This window comes from Podarcis raffonei, chromosome 2, assembly GCF_027172205.1.
Source record: "Podarcis raffonei isolate rPodRaf1 chromosome 2, rPodRaf1.pri, whole genome shotgun sequence".
NCBI classification, from domain to species: Eukaryota; Metazoa; Chordata; class Lepidosauria; order Squamata; family Lacertidae; genus Podarcis; species Podarcis raffonei.
This window is the reverse complement of record NC_070603.1, coordinates 23,146,984-23,165,490: the sequence shown is the minus strand read 5'-3', so window position 1 is coordinate 23,165,490 and position 18,507 is coordinate 23,146,984. Positions and strand designations below refer to the sequence as shown.

The 18,507-nt window shown below is 43.0% G+C and overlaps 1 protein-coding gene across 4 annotated transcripts in view; it reads left to right on the top strand.

Annotated features, from left to right (window-relative positions):
• The window catches only part of PECAM1 (platelet and endothelial cell adhesion molecule 1), a 46,116-nt gene that overhangs the window by 13,587 nt on the left and 14,022 nt on the right, over window positions 1-18,507 (top strand). For 2 of the 4 annotated variants that reach the window (XM_053375309.1, XM_053375310.1), the window contains exons 6-14: window positions 1,331-1,582; window positions 4,159-4,440; window positions 4,887-5,168; window positions 6,503-6,610; window positions 7,262-7,289; window positions 9,066-9,139; window positions 11,938-11,997; window positions 12,142-12,210; window positions 14,503-14,559. In XM_053375309.1, coding sequence (XP_053231284.1) covers window positions 1,331-1,582; window positions 4,159-4,440; window positions 4,887-5,168; window positions 6,503-6,610; window positions 7,262-7,289; window positions 9,066-9,139; window positions 11,938-11,997; window positions 12,142-12,210; window positions 14,503-14,559 — 1,212 coding nt within the window. The remainder of the gene's footprint in view (window positions 1-1,330; window positions 1,583-4,158; window positions 4,441-4,886; window positions 5,169-6,502; window positions 6,611-7,261; window positions 7,290-9,065; window positions 9,140-11,937; window positions 11,998-12,141; window positions 12,211-14,502; window positions 14,560-18,507) is intronic. The other 2 variants (XM_053375312.1, XM_053375311.1) reach the window with 1 other exon arrangement.

The following is an 18,507-nucleotide window of genomic DNA, read 5'->3' as shown; positions in this document are numbered from 1 at the left end:
TGCTATTACTGTTCAATTATAGCTGCTGATTTATTTGTGTGCTTTAGAGCAAGGGTCAGCAAACTTTTTCAGCAGGGTCCATTGTCCCTCAGACCTTGTGGGGGGCTGGACTATATTTTTTGGGGGGGGAAATGAACAAATTCCTATGCCCCACAAATAACCCAGAGATGCATTTTAAATAAAAGCACACCTTCTACTCATGTAAAAACACCAGGCAAGCCCCACAAATAACCCAGAGATGCATTTTAAATAAAAGGGCACATTCTACTCATGTAAAAACACGCTGATTCTCGGACAGTCATTGGGCTGGATTTAGAAGGTATTTGGGCCGGATCCGGCCCCCGGGCCTTAGTTTGCCAACCCATGCTTTAGAGTTTTAGAAACGACTGTGTTTTGCAAGGATACATTATGGACTTGGTGCCTTTGTGTGGAGACAAAAAGATGTAAACGGTGAACTGAAAAACTAACAAACTAAAACCCAAACTTTTACAGTCATCTAAACAAATGAGTAGGTGAATGAACAGGTCCATTTGTAATAAAAGAGCAAAAATTAATGATCTTGACTCCACACAGCACGGCATGGCACCTCCTGAAAATTAGAAATGGAAGGGGCAGGGAAAGCTGTGAAGTGAATGTTCATACTGTGCATGATTTGTGACATTACTGAGCTGTGTGACATTAAACAGCATTTTTTGTATAACTTGTTGAAACACTTGTCAATTAGTGATGCCTTGCAATATAACATGACACTTTCATACAAGCAAGATCAGTCTGAGTTTATACCATGTGTATTCAATACTCAGAGGGTACTTTTATCTTATGGGACGTGGGTGGCGCTGTGGGTTAAACCACAGAGCCTAGGACTTGCCGATCAGAAGGTCGGCGGTTTGAATCCCCGCGACGGGGTGAGCTCCCATTGCTCAGTCCCTGCTCCTGTCGGGAAGGTAAATGGCGTTTCCGTGCGCTGCTCTGGTTCTTCAGAAGCGGCTTAGTCATGCTGGCCACATGACCCGGAAGCTGTACGCCGGCTCCCTCGGCCAATAAAGCGAGATGAGCGCCGCAACCCCAGAGTCGGTCATGACTGGACCTAATGGTCAGGGGTCCCTTTACCTTTTTACTTTTATCTTAACACATGTAAGGAATTCTAGACCTTGAACTGGAAATCTCATGGTCTGAGGCTCGGCTTGGCTTTTTTTAGGTGCCTGGGACTATATAGACCTCTGAGGTCCCCCATCAATATCGAACGATTGCCTGTTTGTTATATTATAAATGGATCACGTAGGAAGGCACTAGATAGATAACTTGTTTGTTCCCCACATATCTTTTGCAGAACTGTTTTCCAAGCCGATTCTAGTTCATAATCAAACAAGATGGGATGAAAACAGTTTGTTACAAATTGAATGTCGAGTTAACAGCTCACTGCCAATACATTTCTCAGTCATAAAAGACAACAGAGTAGTGGCAAGCAGAGATGTCTATACTGTTACCAAGGTCCGTGTAAGCGACACTGGAGTCTATGTTTGTCGAGCTGAGATAAATGGGATTGCCAAGGAGAGTGCCCCTGCGCGGCTACATGTTTATGGTAAGTTGATTGAGAAATATGAAAGTCTTTCATCTGATGAAGCGATATTGTAGAATTATTTGCAGAATGGCGGCTTTCCTGGATATGCTCACTAATGTGGATAGGTGATGGCCCCAGCAAAAGGGCGATCAGTAGCCCCACTCAGACAAGAAGGCAAGGTAAAGTAGTGTCAGCAACATGGAGAGGGGCCTAAGTATGGGTTTCAAGGAGCACAGCTAGTGATCCTGCAGCTAGGACAGGCCACACAAGTCGTCTCAGTCTCAGCAATGCCCTGGATAGATAGATAAAACTTTATTTGCATTAGCCAATGGCCATAGCAACAGTAAAACATTACAATATACGCAGAAAGGGAAATTTGATATAAGAGCACAATTTAAAGTCCTGAATCAGCAGTCAGTTTGTGGCCCTTATTCTGATTGCCCCTGCTATGAACCTAGCAACCTTTGCTGTTATCTGCTCATTTTGATCTGATAGAAGAAAGGACATCGTGGCGGTGGTTGAGCACCCTGGGACGGTTAGTACGAGTGGGGTGATGATCTCGTTCCTCAGGTCTTTGTAAAAAGTGCAAGGCAGGAGGACTTGTGCCACTGTTTCGATGCTACCATCTCCACAGGGGCAAAGACGTTTCTCAGGTGGGATCTTTCGGAATCGACCCTCAAGTACCGCAGATGGCAAAACACCCAGTCTTGCAAGTGTAAAAGCACGTCTGTATTTTGGGATAATAAGTTTGTGCAGATATGGGGCCAGAGAATCAAAATGGAAAGGTGGAAAATGAACATACCAAGGACAGAATTTCCTTATACAGTGGTACCTTGGGTTAAGTACTTAATTCGTTCCGGAGGTCCGTTCTTAACCTGGAACTGTTCCTAACCTGAAGCACCACTTTAGCTAATGGGGCCTCCTGCTGCTGCCGTGCCGCCGGAGCACGATTTCTGTTCTCATCCTGAAGTAAAGTTCTTAACCTGAGGTAATATTTCTGGGTTAGCGGAGTCTGTAACCTGAAGCGTATGTAACCAGAAGCGTATGTAACCCGAGGTACCACTGTAGTGGCCAGGTTGTTCTGATGCTCGATATCTTTTAGACGTTCACCAATTAGACTGTTTGCTTTAGTAGGGCCCATAGTGACTAGGTGTTGTGGGGATAGGCCACAAGAGTGAAGTTTTTGATAGACTGTTTTAATCCAATGCCCGGATCATTACAGCCTGGGCTAGGTGTTCAGGTACTCCAGGCGCCACCTCTTGAATACTGCATCCGGCCCCATGCAAGACTGGTGCTTTCTCTGCAGCTGTTAGCTGCTTCTAGGCCCTGGGGTTTCAAGCTGTGGGGCTCTCTCTGTGGACCAATCATCAGCATGCGGTGGCAGAGGTGCCTTCTCAGGATTTCAGAGGAGATGTGGGCTGTGGAGGCTGCGTGTCCACGTTTTTACAGTGCTCTTCAGTCAAATAGGCTCCCACAGCAACTCACAAAGATCAATAAGAATTAGGCTTACAGTCTGAAAAAGGAAAAGAGGGGTTGTTAATGGTACAGGAACACAACTCCCCTTTACTGCTCACAGGTGGGTTAAGATTAGTTTCTTTCAATGAACTGTGTATGGCTTGAGAGTGAACACCAAAACCCACTGCAACCTACATTCCTGTTGAGGGCAAGCCATGCTAGAAACAGCACAAAGACCTGAGATCCCTTGGGTTTCTTCTGACATCAGCAGCTCTTATCACAGGGGGCATTAAGCCTGCATCAGTCCTAATAATACTGTGCTGATAATCACCTCTACAAATGAGAGGTGGAAGAGTAGTGTGCTTTATCAGGGTTTAGCCTTGGGAGTTGTTTTCAAAAAAACGAGCCATATTTCCTGTATCATCAGATGTCAAGGAAATAAGCAACTATCCTATTTTTAAAAGACATCTGAAAGCAGCCCTGTTTAGGGAAGTTTTAAATATTTAATGCTGTATTGTTTTTAATACTCGATTGGGAGCCGCCTGGAGTGGCTGGGGAAACTCAGCCAGATGGGCGGGGTATAAATAATAAATTATTATTATTATTATTATTATTATTATTATTATTATTAGCATATTCATACCTTGTTTTGCGACCGGGATCTGTTCTGAAGCCCCAGCCGCTAGCTGAAAAGGACACAGGGCAAAGTGCCGTGTCTGCGCATGCGCATGGAGCGGTTTGCACTTCTGCGCATGTGCGAGCAGCAATCCCGGAAGTAACCCATTCCGGTACTTCTGGGTTTGCTGCAGACCTTTGCCTTAATGGACGCTAGACGAGGCGGACGTTCACAGAGGTATTACTGTAGATTGGCCTGTGAGGTTCTCCCTCTTGAAGGCATTTTAGAGAGGGAATGTTCCTGAAAACATGCACTGTGCATTTCCCTTGGCCTCTAAGGTGCTACTAGACATTTTTTTTTATTTATATCTGTATTTCGACTGCTCTCTGTGTGATTAGAGTTCTTCAAGTGCACAGAGCATTGTTTCCTGGCAGCTTTGTTCGTTTCTCATTGCTCACCTTATGAAATTAAACAGGATTATTCATCTAGCCGCTTATGCACCTATTTCATTTAATTCTTTTTCCAGCTCCTGTTTCCAAACCTAGACTTTCCCCACCGACTTCCCAAGTAGCAGTATTGGGGAAGTTATTCACTGTAAACTGTTATTCCAGCAATGGAACTCTGCCCATAACATATACTTTATACAGAGGAGGCATATATGTTAACAAGACAGAAGTAAAAGTAAATGAACCGGCAAAGTTTTCGGTCAAAGCAACCAATGCACATGTTCCAGAAGACTACAGTTGTGAAGCTAAAAACGGCCATTCCGTTCCACAACGAAGCACTCGGGTAAACATTACAGTGATAGGTAAGTGTCTGGTGCTTTTTTAAAAGGGGCACTTTGTTTTAGAATGTTAAATGCTTTAACTCTTCTAAGCAATACACTTTACTATACATCATTTCATATCTGTAATAATTTTGGTATATACACTTTGATACAACTTTTTAATACATTCAGAAACACTTATCTGACTGTTCATTGTTGCTTTATTTTTATTTTTAATTTTGTGTAATTGTTGGAAAGATGTAACTCAGTGCAACTATGTTAAACAATGACTTCTTTGAACTCAAAAACAAGGAAACAAAAGTACTAAATAACTAGGTTGTATTGGCAGGGGTTCCTCCCATGCTAGTTAGAAATGAATTCTATGTATAATTACTCTTAACTTAACCTACTTCCAGCATTTATAATTTGCCATCTAGCCAGCACTTCTCCACTGCTGTTCAGCCTTTTCTCTGTACTTTAATCCACAGCTCCAGTTGGTAGCATAAGTTTGGGGAGACCTTCACATGGAGATGTGGAAGATGGCAAAGAGCTCGCAATCTCCTGCTCTGTTGGTTCAGGATCTTATCCTATTGAGTTCACCTTCTTTAGAGAAAACCACCCCAAACCTTTGTATAAAGTAACAGAGAAGACAAAACGCATTGCTGTTTGGTACCGAGATAGCCTTACAAGCCAAGATGGAGGGAAGTACTTTTGCAGAGCTGACAACCAAGCAAAATCACCTGTAGAGAGCAACATGATGACTGTCAATGGTACGTTCTGTTCATGGATTGATTGATTGATTGATTTGGACATATGGTGCCATAGCATTCGAATTGATGAAATTCTTTAAATAGCACCTTGGGTATTAATGCATTTTGATACAAATGCTACCCATATTTCAGGAGGCTCCAGATAGGTGTATTCCAAGGTAGCCCAGTTTGGACAGTTACTGTTGGTCACTGGTCTCCAGAATTGTATAAGGTAAAGGTAAAGGGACCCCTGACCATTAGGTCCAGTCGTGACCGACTCTGGGGTTGCGGCACTCATCTTGCTTTATTGGCTGAGGGAGCCGGCGTAAAGCTTCCGGGTCATGTGGCCAGCATGACTAAGCTGCTTCTGGCGAACCAGAGCAGCGCACGGAAACGCCGTTTACCTTCCCGCCAGAGCAGTACCTATTGATCTACTTGCACTTTGACGTGCTTTCGAACTGCTAGGTGGGCAGGAGCAGGGACCGAGCAACGGGAGCTCACCCCGTCGCGGGGATTCGAACCGCTGACCTTCTGATCGGCAAGTCCTAGACTCTGTGGTTTAACCCACAGCGCCACCCGCATCCCCAGAATTGTGTACATGACAGTAAATATGTGTGGTGACAGAATGTCTTGGGCCCCAAATCCTCCTTCATTTGTATTTGCATTTTCTGTAAGGATATTCTTGGGATAAAGGGGAAAGAGAAGAGTGGCCAGAAGCAAGGAGGATGAGGCTCACGAACCTCTTCAAGGCACACCTGCAGTGTAAACTTTAAAGGGGTTTTAGCAGATGTTTCCTCGTTCTAGGAAACCCTGGAAATGTCGTTCGGCAAGGGTACCTTGGGGTTTCTAGTGGTGAATTGTCAGTGCCCTCGTGTCATGTCAGTGGAATATTGCTTCTTCCTGATGTTAGAATGAGGGAAGTCAAATAGGGGGGTTTGACAACATTACTACTCCCTACATCAGTGTTGCTTAAGTTCCAGGTGGCCTGTTCATTGAGTATTCATCCTGATTTGTTTTCAGGGAGGTTGGACGGATTTGTGTCAAGCAAATATTTATCCCACATTTTCCAGTGCACCTTCCTGTCCCTTTCCTTACTGAAAAAGTCTGATTGGGGGAGTGGGAAAGTGACAGGATGAATGCTCAGTAAACAGGTCACCTGGATCTTAAGCAACCTGAGAACAGGAATGATTTTGGGGGTGGCAATATTTGTACACATTTTTCATAATGATGTGGAAATCACCCCTGAGCATCAGAAGAGATTTGTTGCTTCTTGTGAAGGATTGGTGTTGTTGCGGGTGATGGGGGTGATACCGTACCATGCCTGACACATGATTTGCTTTTCCCTTAATTTTTAGTTGTTCTGGCTTCATGGAAGAAATGGCTCATTGTGGTAATCATCATTTTGATTTTCCTTGCTGTTGCCATTGCGGCTTCCTGGTGGTATGTTCGGAAGAGGGCAAAGGGTAAGATACTTTCTTTAGCATTCAGATGTGTGGTGAATAGAACAGATGCTTTTCTTTCTATACCCAGGGCGGCTATAGACTAGATGCTGCCCTCCAAATGTGTTGAACTACAACTGCTGCTGTCCCTGACTTTTTACCCTGCTTGCTGGGGCTGATGGGAGTTATAGTCCAACACTAAGTGCTATTCTGTTGAAAGTAACAATATTCTGGTCAAAACTGTGGGTTTGGTCTTTTTGATTGCTATAGTGTGACAGCGAAGTTCATGAAAGTGGTACTTAATGCTCATTACAATAACTCGATGATTCCTTTTTTTTTTTAGTTTAATCATTTTTTAGTTTAATCATTTGCGATAGCTGACAAATAAAATTCAATGTTGCCCGTCCCTGTGTACCACTGTACACATTCATACTGTACACATAACTTTGTGGGTTAGTAACCAGGGGTTGTTATTAACAACCAAATACCAATGCTCATTGTTGGACATAAGGCAGTGCTGGGTGAGCTACGAACTGTTTGTATTAAGAATTCTTCATCCATCAGTGCAGCAACAACGTATGTGCTAACATGGTTTGCTTGTTCATTTATTTATGCAATTGACTTTCTATACATGTGGTATATGTTAGTAACTTGCTGTTATTTTCCCTTATGAAGCTAAAGGCAATCCTTTGGAGTTGACTAGGTAGGTTGGCTTTCTTACCGTGCTAATAGTGAGTTATTTCTAATAAATGTGGCGATGATGTGTCCCTGATGCTGTCCTGTGCATAGGCATGTTCAGGCATTCACCTGAACATTCAAATGCTGAAAGGGTGGACAGGAGCAGGAGTTCACATGCAAACACTGCCCCAACATACTTGCGCACAACCCACCCACCCCAGCCCCCAGTCTTCCTCAGACTGCATGGGGTTCTTCTCATACCTACTTGAACGCAAGAAGACTCCTCTATGTTATCAAAAGCCCTGCTTTATCAGAGTCAGCAATAGTAGGAGGTGTTCTATTCATATGCACGAAAATGCCAGCAAAAGCCCTTTGCAGACATCCCCCATACGACAGGAGGAAGACTGGGGGCTGGCAGGGTGGGTGGAATGCAAGGAGCACACGGATGTTGGGGATAAGGTTTGTATATTCACCCCTGCCCCGTCCACAGATGTGTCATTTGCCTGTGCAAATCTTTTGTGGTGGAAATGGTAACCATAATCCAAGCAGATACAGTGGTACCTCGGGTTACATACGCTTCAGGTTACATATGCTTCAGGTTACAGACTCCGCTAACCCAGAAATAGTACCTCAGGTTAAGAACTTTGCTTCAGGATGAGAACAGAAATTGTGCTCCGGCGGCACAACAGCAGCGGGAGGTCCCATTAGCTAAAGTGGTGCTTCAGGTTAGGAACAGTTTCCAGTTAAGAACAGACCTCCGGAACGAATTAAGTACTTAACCCGAGGTACCACTGTATAGGAGTTTGTGTTGAGAATGTCAGAAGAGTAAAGAAAACAGAAGATTATGCCACCGAGGTGCTATCCTCTCCCTGCAGTCATTTTACTGTCTTTCTGCTAGTGTGGTTTTAAGTGTTAAAATACTAAAGCAAACAAATGAGATAAAATATAAAGTTGGCCTGGCGGGGTGGGGGCCGCAATCTAACTGTAGCAGGGAAGCATTATGCCTCAACAACCCAGGCAAACAAATTAGTTTGTTTCCAAATAATTATGTTGCTTTTGGATTATTCATATTGTCGTGAGCCACTTTAAAGGCAAAGCAGGACACCCCCCCAAATGGCACATAAAAATAATATAAATAGTAGTTTATAAGAATAATTCGGCTTTTTATCGTCCTTCAGATCTGAGGCTCTTCTGGTATCACATTTCCAATGAAAAATGGCCTTCCTGGGGCCAAGGCAACCTAGATTGTAATTGCCAGGGACTTGTTATAAGGGTAAAGGTAAAGGTAAAGGACCCCTGACAGTTAAGTCCGGGTCATGTGGCCAGCATGACTAAGCCGCTTCTGGCGAAACCAGAGCAGCGCATGAAAACGCTGTTTACCTTCCCACCTGAGCAGTACCTATTTATCTACTTGCACTTTTTGGCGTGCTTTCGAACTGCTAGGTTGGCAGGAGCTGGGACTGTGCAATGGGAGCTCACCCCATCACAGGGATTCAAACTGCCGACCTTCTGATCAGCAAGCCCAAGAGGCTCAGTGGTTTAGACCACAGCGCCACCTGCGTCCCACTGTGATAAGGGTGCTTACCATCAAAAGGCACATCCCATGATGCCTTTGCACATCTATGAAACAGCTTAGTGTCTTAGAAGCATTTGTGGAAATCCGTGATTCTTTAGATTGCATGTCCCCAGAATTATATCCCTGAGATCAAGGGGAAGACTGAGCTTTATTAAAAGATAACCTTCTGTTGTTAAAATACCAGTGCTTTATATTCTGTTCTTTGTTCTGTTTTTCTTTTCTCAGTTCTATAGCAGCAACCAATTCAGTGGGTGAGAAGCTGACACCACGACAGAATAATGAAGGGGAATTCTATTTCGGTAGCTTATGGCTAATGACCTTATTGATAGTGTCTGCTTCAGACTCCTTTTCCCTTTCTCTCTCCTAGTCTTAGAACCTCCACCTTGAAATCATGCCATTATTCAAACCTGGCCCAAACGAAAGATTCTTATTTATATACCCAAAAGGGTTGACTGTATTTTGCTTTTCAGATGCACTTGGCTTTGATAGATACAGTTACATAGGGACATGGGCCACATATTTTGTTATTATTAATTATATTTATATCCCATCTTTTCCTCCAAGGAGCTCATGGTGGCATACATGGTTCTTCAGTTTTTTGTGTGCTTACAACAACCCTGTGAGGTTACCTCCACATGTGGTGGGAATGCCCTAAAATCCAACCCTTCTGGACAACAGTCCTACAAGAGATATGCAAAATAACTAAACAGGTATTAGAACTCACCCCAGAACTGGCCCTACTGAACCTCTTCCATCATAATGACCACTCACATTATATACGTTTTATAACCCACTTACTCTCAGCAGCCAGAAAGAAGCCTCATAGTCAGACACTGGAGACACGAGTCAGGAGTAAACATGGACCGATGGTATCAAATTGTATGGGAAACGGCCTTAATAGAAAAGCTAACAAATAAACTGAAACTGACATGGGGACAAATAGAAGAGGACGCCTTCACCCCAGCATGGCTCCCCTTTATCACATACACAGCCCAACAAGACAACAAGAATCCACTGACAGCATGCAAATCAATCTGGGTTACCTGACTAAACAAGCCCTCTCCATCCTCACAAATGCAAACAATCCCCACTGCAGCCAAGCACAGACAACCAACCACACCCTGTCCCCCCAATACCTCTCACTACCAAGGAAATGTAATAAATGAATAGAAAGAACCTAACACATACACTATGCAAAAGAATATAATCCTCTCCCCCCTTTTCTTGCCCAACCTTATACTGCACTCAACACTAATGTCTCACAACAAATGTAACTGACTTGTAAGAAATTGTTTAAATTGTTATTAAGGAAATGATTATTTTTCTCCTTCCAATAAAGCAGAAAAGTTGTCCAAATATAAACAGTTAACTTATTAAACCTCACAATAATTTCATAATTACCTTTCTATGTATTTCCAATAGTTTAACCAAATTGGTAATTTTTGAAATAACTGTAAAAACTACTCTGAAAATTTTTTATTCCAAAAACGAAACCTTCATCTGGTTGTAAATATTAAGGTTATACCAGCAAGAATGAGTCTTTCTGTAAAAAAAAATATGATTTAAATCAAGTCTTACTGACTAGTGTTTTAAATTGTGATTTAAATCAAATCCACCCTGGCTACAAGCATCCTCTGCACCTTTCAAAGGATGTGGGTGAAGTAGGAGAGTCTTGGGAGGGGGCTTCCCTTATCCCTTTACCTGCAACTGTAGAACCTGCTATGCCACCCCGGCCCTCAAGGACGGATGGGGGAGAAAATAAATTCAGTCTGAATTAAAAGGTGGACCTACTCAATCTGCACTTTCTAAAACAATCTGCAAATACAGCTAGCCTTCATAATTTGCATTTTCTGAATTTTGTAAAGAATACAAAAATGCATTTGATTAGCAGTAACTAGGATTACACTGGTTTCAGATGTCGAAGTAAACCACATTTATTGCTAACCAGGAAAGGGAGGGATTCAGGTAGGTAGCCGTGTTGGTCTGACGCAGTCGGCGGGGGGAGCTTATAAGCTAATACCAGAACAAACCTAGTTGGTCTATAAGGTGCTACTGGACAATTTTTTATTTTTTTAAATTTTTATTCAGGAAAGGGAGGACCAAACACACCTGAGGAGGGTGTGAGCCTGCTAGACAATCTCAGGTGGACTGTGTATTGTGTGTACTGGACTGCTAAGTATGATGTTCAGACACAGGAAATTAAGCACAACACTCTTATATCAGTTGGCTTGGCTTGGCATGATCCTAAAATGGAGTCTTTACCTGTTAAAATGAGACCCAGTAATGTCAAATTGATCAAACCTTAGCTGTCATAGTCAATCTAAGCAAAGTTCATCATACAGATGTGTAGTCAAAAGCACAGAAGAGTTGTCACCAGGTAATCAGCATACCGTCCAACATTTCTCCGATGAAAATAGGGACGTCCCGTTGCATAATGATAATTTTACTATTTATACCCCACACATCTTACTGGGTTGCCTTAGCACTCTGGGCAGTTTCCAACATATATAAAAACATCATAATACATTAAACATTTTAAAAAATCTTCCCCATATAGGATTGACTTCAGACACCTCGGGCGTTGGGTAACTCCATACCCTCCAACATTTCTCCAATGAAAATAGGAACATCCTAAGGAAAAGTGGGACATTCCGGGATCAAATCAGAAACTGGGACAGCTTCTCTGAATCAGGGACGTCCCTGGAAAAGAGGGGCACTTGGAGGGTCTGAATTAGTTCAAGCTGGTCAAAGGAGCTTAAAGAGAAGCAGAAAAGAAGGGACAAACAAATAAAAAATCCACGAGAGCCTCTCAAAGAGCAGGGCATAGGAAAAAGGAATAACCATCAGTGGAGCAGGCTGCAGAGTATAGCTCAAGAATCAAGTGAGGGACCTGACTGTGAGTATTTATAGCATGCAAGGATAAGGAAGATTCAAGGATGGGGCACATTGTGGAGGGCAAAACCCCAGATTTAAGACTTTCTATACGTGATTTGTGACGATACAAATATTGTGCTTAAAAGGGAGTTGTAGCTGTTTTTAAAACTGCTGCTAATTAGTTTTTCTGCTCATCTCTTGTTTTGTTTTTTTAACATTTTAGGGTCAGGTTATAATGAAGATGGTGAAAAAAATAATTTAAAATCAAACGAGGATGGTCAAGGTAATTTCTGGGATTTTATTTTTGAGTGTATTTCTAACTTTTCAAGAGAGTATAGTTCATTGAGGCCCTCAGCAAGTTCATTGAGGCCCTCAGCAAGTTCAGAGTACAATACAAAGAAACATCTTCTTGCTATTTTTGGGGCAGGACCTGATCTTGAGAATTCCGAGGTGGAATATACTGTCGTGGAAGTGTCGGCTGCTGATGCTTACAGAGGTAACTAAATAGCTGACTTTGTGCCATTACATATAGCAGGAAGAGCAATGGGCTTACCACTGAGTGGTGTCAATTGTAATTTCCCAATTCATTTTAGAAGGAGCAGGATTATATCTTAAAACCGTTGTTCCACACTACTAGTAAACAGGAAGAAATAAAGCTTCCGCTTCAAGGATCAGCAGGTGTTTCTTCATAAACAGGACACTGCAGCCACCTGCATATAGTCAGAAATCCAGAAAGGACATCAGAACCATGCAGTTCTGCTCGCAGCCCTTGACATATCACCTGCATCCCCTATAGATGAATCCACACCATCCTAATTGCAGAGAGCAGGCGTGCATAAGGTGCATCCTTCCCCAAGGTTGACTGCAGGCAATTGGTATTTTAGAAAAAAAGAATGGGTTAGGGAAGTGAGCTAACTCACATACTATAACCAGAGTCCAAAAATTCCACAGGAAAAGGGGAAAACAAGGGAAGACATGGTAGCTTTATTATGCATTCCCAGATAATCTTAACAGTTGGGTTCCTTTTTTTCTGAATGGCTGCCCTTATTCTTCAGTGTTTGATTCCAGCACAACTCATTGTGATCCATTCTGCAGTCACAGAGATAAGATCACTGTCAATCCACTTTCACAGTAACAATAATATGTTGAGTATGTGTCCTTGTGTTGTGTATGGAAGTGTCGGCAAAAAGGAGCAGCCATTGCAATGTTGCTCTCCCCGCAAAATGGCATGCCAGCACTTTTCCTTTTTCAATAATATGAGCATGAATATGCCATTCCCAGGCTGAGTGTAGCAGGTAAATTGATTTATAGGCTTATCATCTGCATGGAGCCATATAAATAGCAGCTGACCTTACATGTATGGCATTAAGAAATAGTCTAACCGATGATAGTCTTTGTGCCACAATATAATCATTACATGGACCATTGATTAGTTTTACTTGGTAACATTAGCCTGTGTCTGGTCTGGTGTCAAACTAACTTTTTATCCCAATGGACAAAGCAGCATGCTTGGTCTGTGGGATTTGTTCCTGGGAGTGAAAGCCCCTAGATGGCCAGCTCAGTGTCAATATCTTGAACCGAAGCAGGACTTGGCAGGGGATGAATTGTCTGAATCAAGGATGTTGCTTGTTAGAAGACCTCTTTGGCAAACCACCAGGAGGAAGAAATAGGAAAAGGCAGAGGCACAGATCCTGCATTGCTTTGACCCAGACAGTCAAAAACCACTAGCATTGCTGCCAGTCTTAAACATTTTGGCAGAGATATGCTGGTAAATGTAAAAAACAACCAAACCAAATTTAGAACAACTGGACAGAAGTGTATGGTTAATAGTATGTTTTAAAAACAAACATGCACACTTCTTGAAATGGTTGGTATTAAAAGTTCAGCAATACTGTGCTACTTCATAGCATATCCTCCAACATTTCTCTGGTGAAAACAGGGATGCCCTATTCTATTATTATTATTATTATTATTATTATTATTATTATTATTATTATTATTATTACCCCACCGATCTGACTGGGTTGCCCCAACCATGCTGGGCAGCTTCCAACATATATAAAAACCATAACAAAACATTAAACATTTAAAAACTTCCCTATACAGGGCTGCCTTCAGATGTCTTCTAAAGGTTGTAGAGTTACTTATTTCCTTGGCTCAGCGGTCAAATAGGTTTGTGGCCAGCAGCTCAGCTAGGCAAGTTATTTTCCACAGAGCACAGTGATCCGATTTACGGAAGTGACACATATTTTGTCAGCTATAAGACCCGCCTCTTCACACACTTCCTCCCACTAAGGGCTGCCTTGTTGACTTCGTTGCACCTGAAGGGGCTGGAGGGGTGCTGCTGCAGCACTAGCCTCCTGACAATGAAATTGCTGCTACTTAACTGCAACTGGGGTGGGCAGGCTGCTGTGCTTTCATTGATCCAACTTTGCCTCTGCCCCTGCCCTGTCCCGGGTAAGTGGCAGTGATGCTGCTGTCAGGAGGCTGGCTCTGCAGCCTTGCTTTGTTGTTTATGGTTGCTTTTGTGTTGTACCATAAGCAGGATTGGCTAAATAATTGGAAAATTACTGAGGTACGTCTTGCTCATTTTTGTGTATCAGAATGCAAAATTGCACCTGGGTTATGGATAAACATTGCATCTATTTATAGTGCACTTTCAGGTCTGGACAGATAGTAAAGGCCATTTTCCTAATTGGTAGTCATGTGCTTCCTTCTTTTGAGATGACAGGGTAGTTTTAAAACACGCAACGCAAAGTAACTGATTCTATATTGATACCTTTCCCAGCTCCTGTTGTACAGAAGCCTGAAACGGTTTATACTGAAATCAGAAAAGCTACTAATGGTAAGTAAGCCAGGGGAAAAGATCAAACACATAAATAATACAGAACCCATGTGGCATTTTTATATGTAAATACTGTTTCTTTGAGGAAGAAAGCATTTATGACGAGTTCATTTGGAAACTTACAAAAGAGCTACTAACAGAACAATCCAAGCCCACCTTATGCTGGTCTGGGGAGCGTGTGTGCTGGAACAAGCAGAGGTATCCTTCTGTTCAACTTGGCCAACTGGGTTCTGCCAATCTTCCCCTCCTGCCAACCAAACTATTGTGGAAATGTGGAGAACTGAATTCAAGATTGGACAATGAAAAATCGATGCAATCAAAAACGGGCCGATTTTGCCTGCTCCCTAACATGGACACTACTCTTCATTTGCATAGGTCACTCTAGGATTCATTCTTGTTCATACTAGACTGCAACAAAAAGGAACCCATAGTTGCCTTTGACTGGACTTAACCGGCCAGGGGTCCTTTACCTTTACCTTTTACCTTACAGATGAATACGCCAGTTTAAACATTTAGGGTAGTGCGTGTGAAGAAATGTTACTGAGCACGGCATTCTTCCAAGGCTGCCAAGAACTACATACCCTCCAACATTTCTCCGATGAAAATAGCGATGTCCCCATTCCATAATGATAATTTCACTATGTATACACCACAGAACTTATTGGGTTGCCCTAGCGCTCTGGACAGCTTCCAAAATATATTAAAAACATATTTAAACATTAAAAAAACCGCTTCCCTATATAGGATTGCCTTCAGACGGCTTGGGGGTTGGATAACTCCATATCCTCCAACATTTCTCCAATGAAAATAAAGTGGTACCTCGGGTTAAGTACTTAATTCATTCTGGAGGTCCGTTCTTAACCTGAAACTGTTCTTAACCTGAAGCACCACTTTAGCTAATGAGGCCTCCTGCTGCTGCCACGCTGCCGGAGCACGATTTCTGTTCTTATCCTGAAGCAAAGTTCTTAACCCGAGGTACTATTTCTGGGTTAGCGGAGTCTGTAACCTGAAGTGTATGTAACCTGAAGTGTATGTAACCCGAGGTACCACTGTAGCGACATCCTAAGGAAAAGTGGGACATTCCGGGATTAAATTAGAAACCAGGACAGCTTCTCTAAATCAGGGGTGTCATTGTAAAATAGGAACATTTGGAGAGTCTGGAACTGTCCTCCAGTTTTTTAGGGGCCTAACCTTGCAAACATATCCCCCAACTTCTTGAAGTGTAATATCCAGCTCTATACTAATAAGATAATTGCAAGATTTAAATCAGCTTGCACTAGAGATCTGCCTCTCAAGAAAATGAATGCTTCTTTGCTTTGTACCCTATTAGACGGCAAAGTGAGAATTGGTATAACTTCCACAATAAATCTCCTTTGGGGAAGCTTATAGTTTTAAAACTTTATAGTAAACAAAAACTTACTATCATTATTTAGTTTATCTGCTCAAATGGGTTTGAGAAGGGCATATGTTACTTAAAATCCTTTTAATCAATACTTTGTTGTAGAGCCAGGAAGTCCAGTGAAATGAGATTTGATTAAAAGTGGGAGCTGGATTAGGCTGACGATAAGCAAGCACCCCCTTAATCTTGCATTCCACCTTCTCTCCTACATATACCCAGCTACAGCTTTAGTTATTTTTGGAAATGTAATAGCAGTGTATTGTTCTAATTGCGCCTGCTTTTCCTGACTGATACACAGGAAAAGTGTTTCAAACAGATAAGCAGGGCATCACACAACAGCAAAGCCATTTTGGAGGCTTACTGCATTACTTACTGAAACAGAACCATGTTGACTTTGTGTATGGAGATGATTATTGATAGCATTTATATAAAGAAGCACACACCCAGATGAGGCATGGCTCATAAAGAAGGCAGGGTGTTAAAAATGGGGGTGACTAAATTTCCTGGCTTTGGAGACACATTTAAAGCTCTTCCAAACTGGGAGCCTTGCAAAAGAACTCTTGTTTAACATTCTGCCACTCTTTAGAGTCTAGCCAATGAAGAATCCAAAGCAGAACTATGCAGATAGGATAAGGTGTTGATTCTTATTTATTTTATTACAGTACACCCCTACTTTCTTCTGTCATGGAACCCAAGATGGTTCCCAGAAAGCTTCTCATCTAGTATAACTTCAGCAAGGCGGTCGCCTCGTGTGCTTTTGCATCAAACTTATTGGAACAATATGAGCAAAAAGCAAGTTTATTTCCCATCTGTATGCCTCTAGAAGTATAACTCATGAATTTCCTATGGGACAAACTAAATAGCTCTGCTTTGGAGACAGTGTTGCAGTATATGCGTTGAGGGGGCCAAAATCTGAATGATCCAGCCATCAGCCGTGGGGAAGAGTATGTCTCCTTTTCCTTTCTGAAGGCACCTCCCAGAGCAGGGGTCCCGCGGAGCCCCCTCTGTGGGTCGGATAGCAAGCATGCGTGAGCAGCCCCTCACGCAATTTCCGGAGTCTGCACATGCCCAGATGCAAATTCTGGCGTCCACACATGCACAGATGCAATTTCCGGCGCTGCGGAAGCGGGTCCCTGTGCTGCGCCACAGCGGTTAGCGGTGTGGCGTGGGGACTCGCCGAATGGGCGGCTCGGTTCTGGGGCAGCTCATGGGGCGGTTAAACAGCCTCTGCGGGCTGCTTCTGGCCCATGGGCTGCAGGTTGCTGACGCCTGTCCCAGAGCATACTTCCCATCCCCTTAGCAGCAAAAGTCACTTGCCAGGTAGTGTACAGCTGATTTTCTAGCTTACTGGCAGGTAGGTCAGTGTTGCTTACAGGGAGGGAAATGGGGAGAGGTATTGTGTCAGAGAAGTCATTGTTGTTTAGTCGTTTAGTCGTGTCCGACTCTTCGTGACCCCATGGACCAGAGCATGCCAGGCACTCCTGTCTTCCACTGCCTCCCGCAGTTTGGTCAGACTCATGTTTGTAGCTTCGATAACACTGTCCAACCATCTCATCCTCTGTCGTCCCCTTCTCCTTGTGCCCTCCATCTTTCCCAACATCAGGGTCTTTTCCAGGGAGTCTTCTCTTCTCATGAGGTGGCCAAAGTATTGGAGCCTCAGCTTCAGGATCTGTCCTTCCAGTGAGCACTCAGGGCTAATTTCCTTAAGAATGGATGCATTTGATCTTCTTGCAGTCCATGGGACTCTCAAGAGTCTCCTCCAGCACCATAATTCAAAAGCATCAGAGAAGTCAGCATGGTGCAAATGCACCAGTGGAACCAATTCTATTGATGTGTTTGCACCACACCAGTTTCCTCCCCGCCTTGACCTTTTCTTCTTGGTAAGTAACAGCGACCCACTTGCCAGGAAGTTAGCTCCACTCCGCCTGGAGGGATGCTGACTCACGTTCCAATAGGAAAAAGTGATTCATACCTGTGAACTCTCCTTCTTTCCTCCTTTCCTTCCCTTCTCTCTGATGTCACCAGATTTGTCAGACGTGTGGTGGGCTCTTTTCTAAGAAGGTGTCTGGAATGTTGCCTGCCAAGAGACAATATGTTGGAGTAGGGATTCCATTGGCCATTTGTAGTTGGAGTCTCTTCCAGCAAGCATTTTCAAGGTGCAGGGATGTTCTAATGCACTTGTAGCCTAATGCTGCTTTTGGCTCTTTGTTTTATTTGGCCATTTTCACCCAGGAACCGTGTAGTAGTGTCACTTAAATAATAATAATAATAATAATAATAATAATAATAATAATAATAATAATATATTTATACCCCGCCCATCTGGCTGAGTTTCCCCAGCCACTCTGGGCGGCTCCCAATCAAGTGTTAAAAACAATACAGCATTAAATATTAAAAACTTCCCTGAACAGGGCTGCCTTCAGATGTCTTTTAAAGATAGGATAGCTGCTTATTTCCTTCACATCTGAAGGGAGGGTATTCCACAGAGCAGGCGCCACTACCAAGAGGCCCTCTGTCTGGTTAACCTTACTTCTCGCAATGAGGGAACC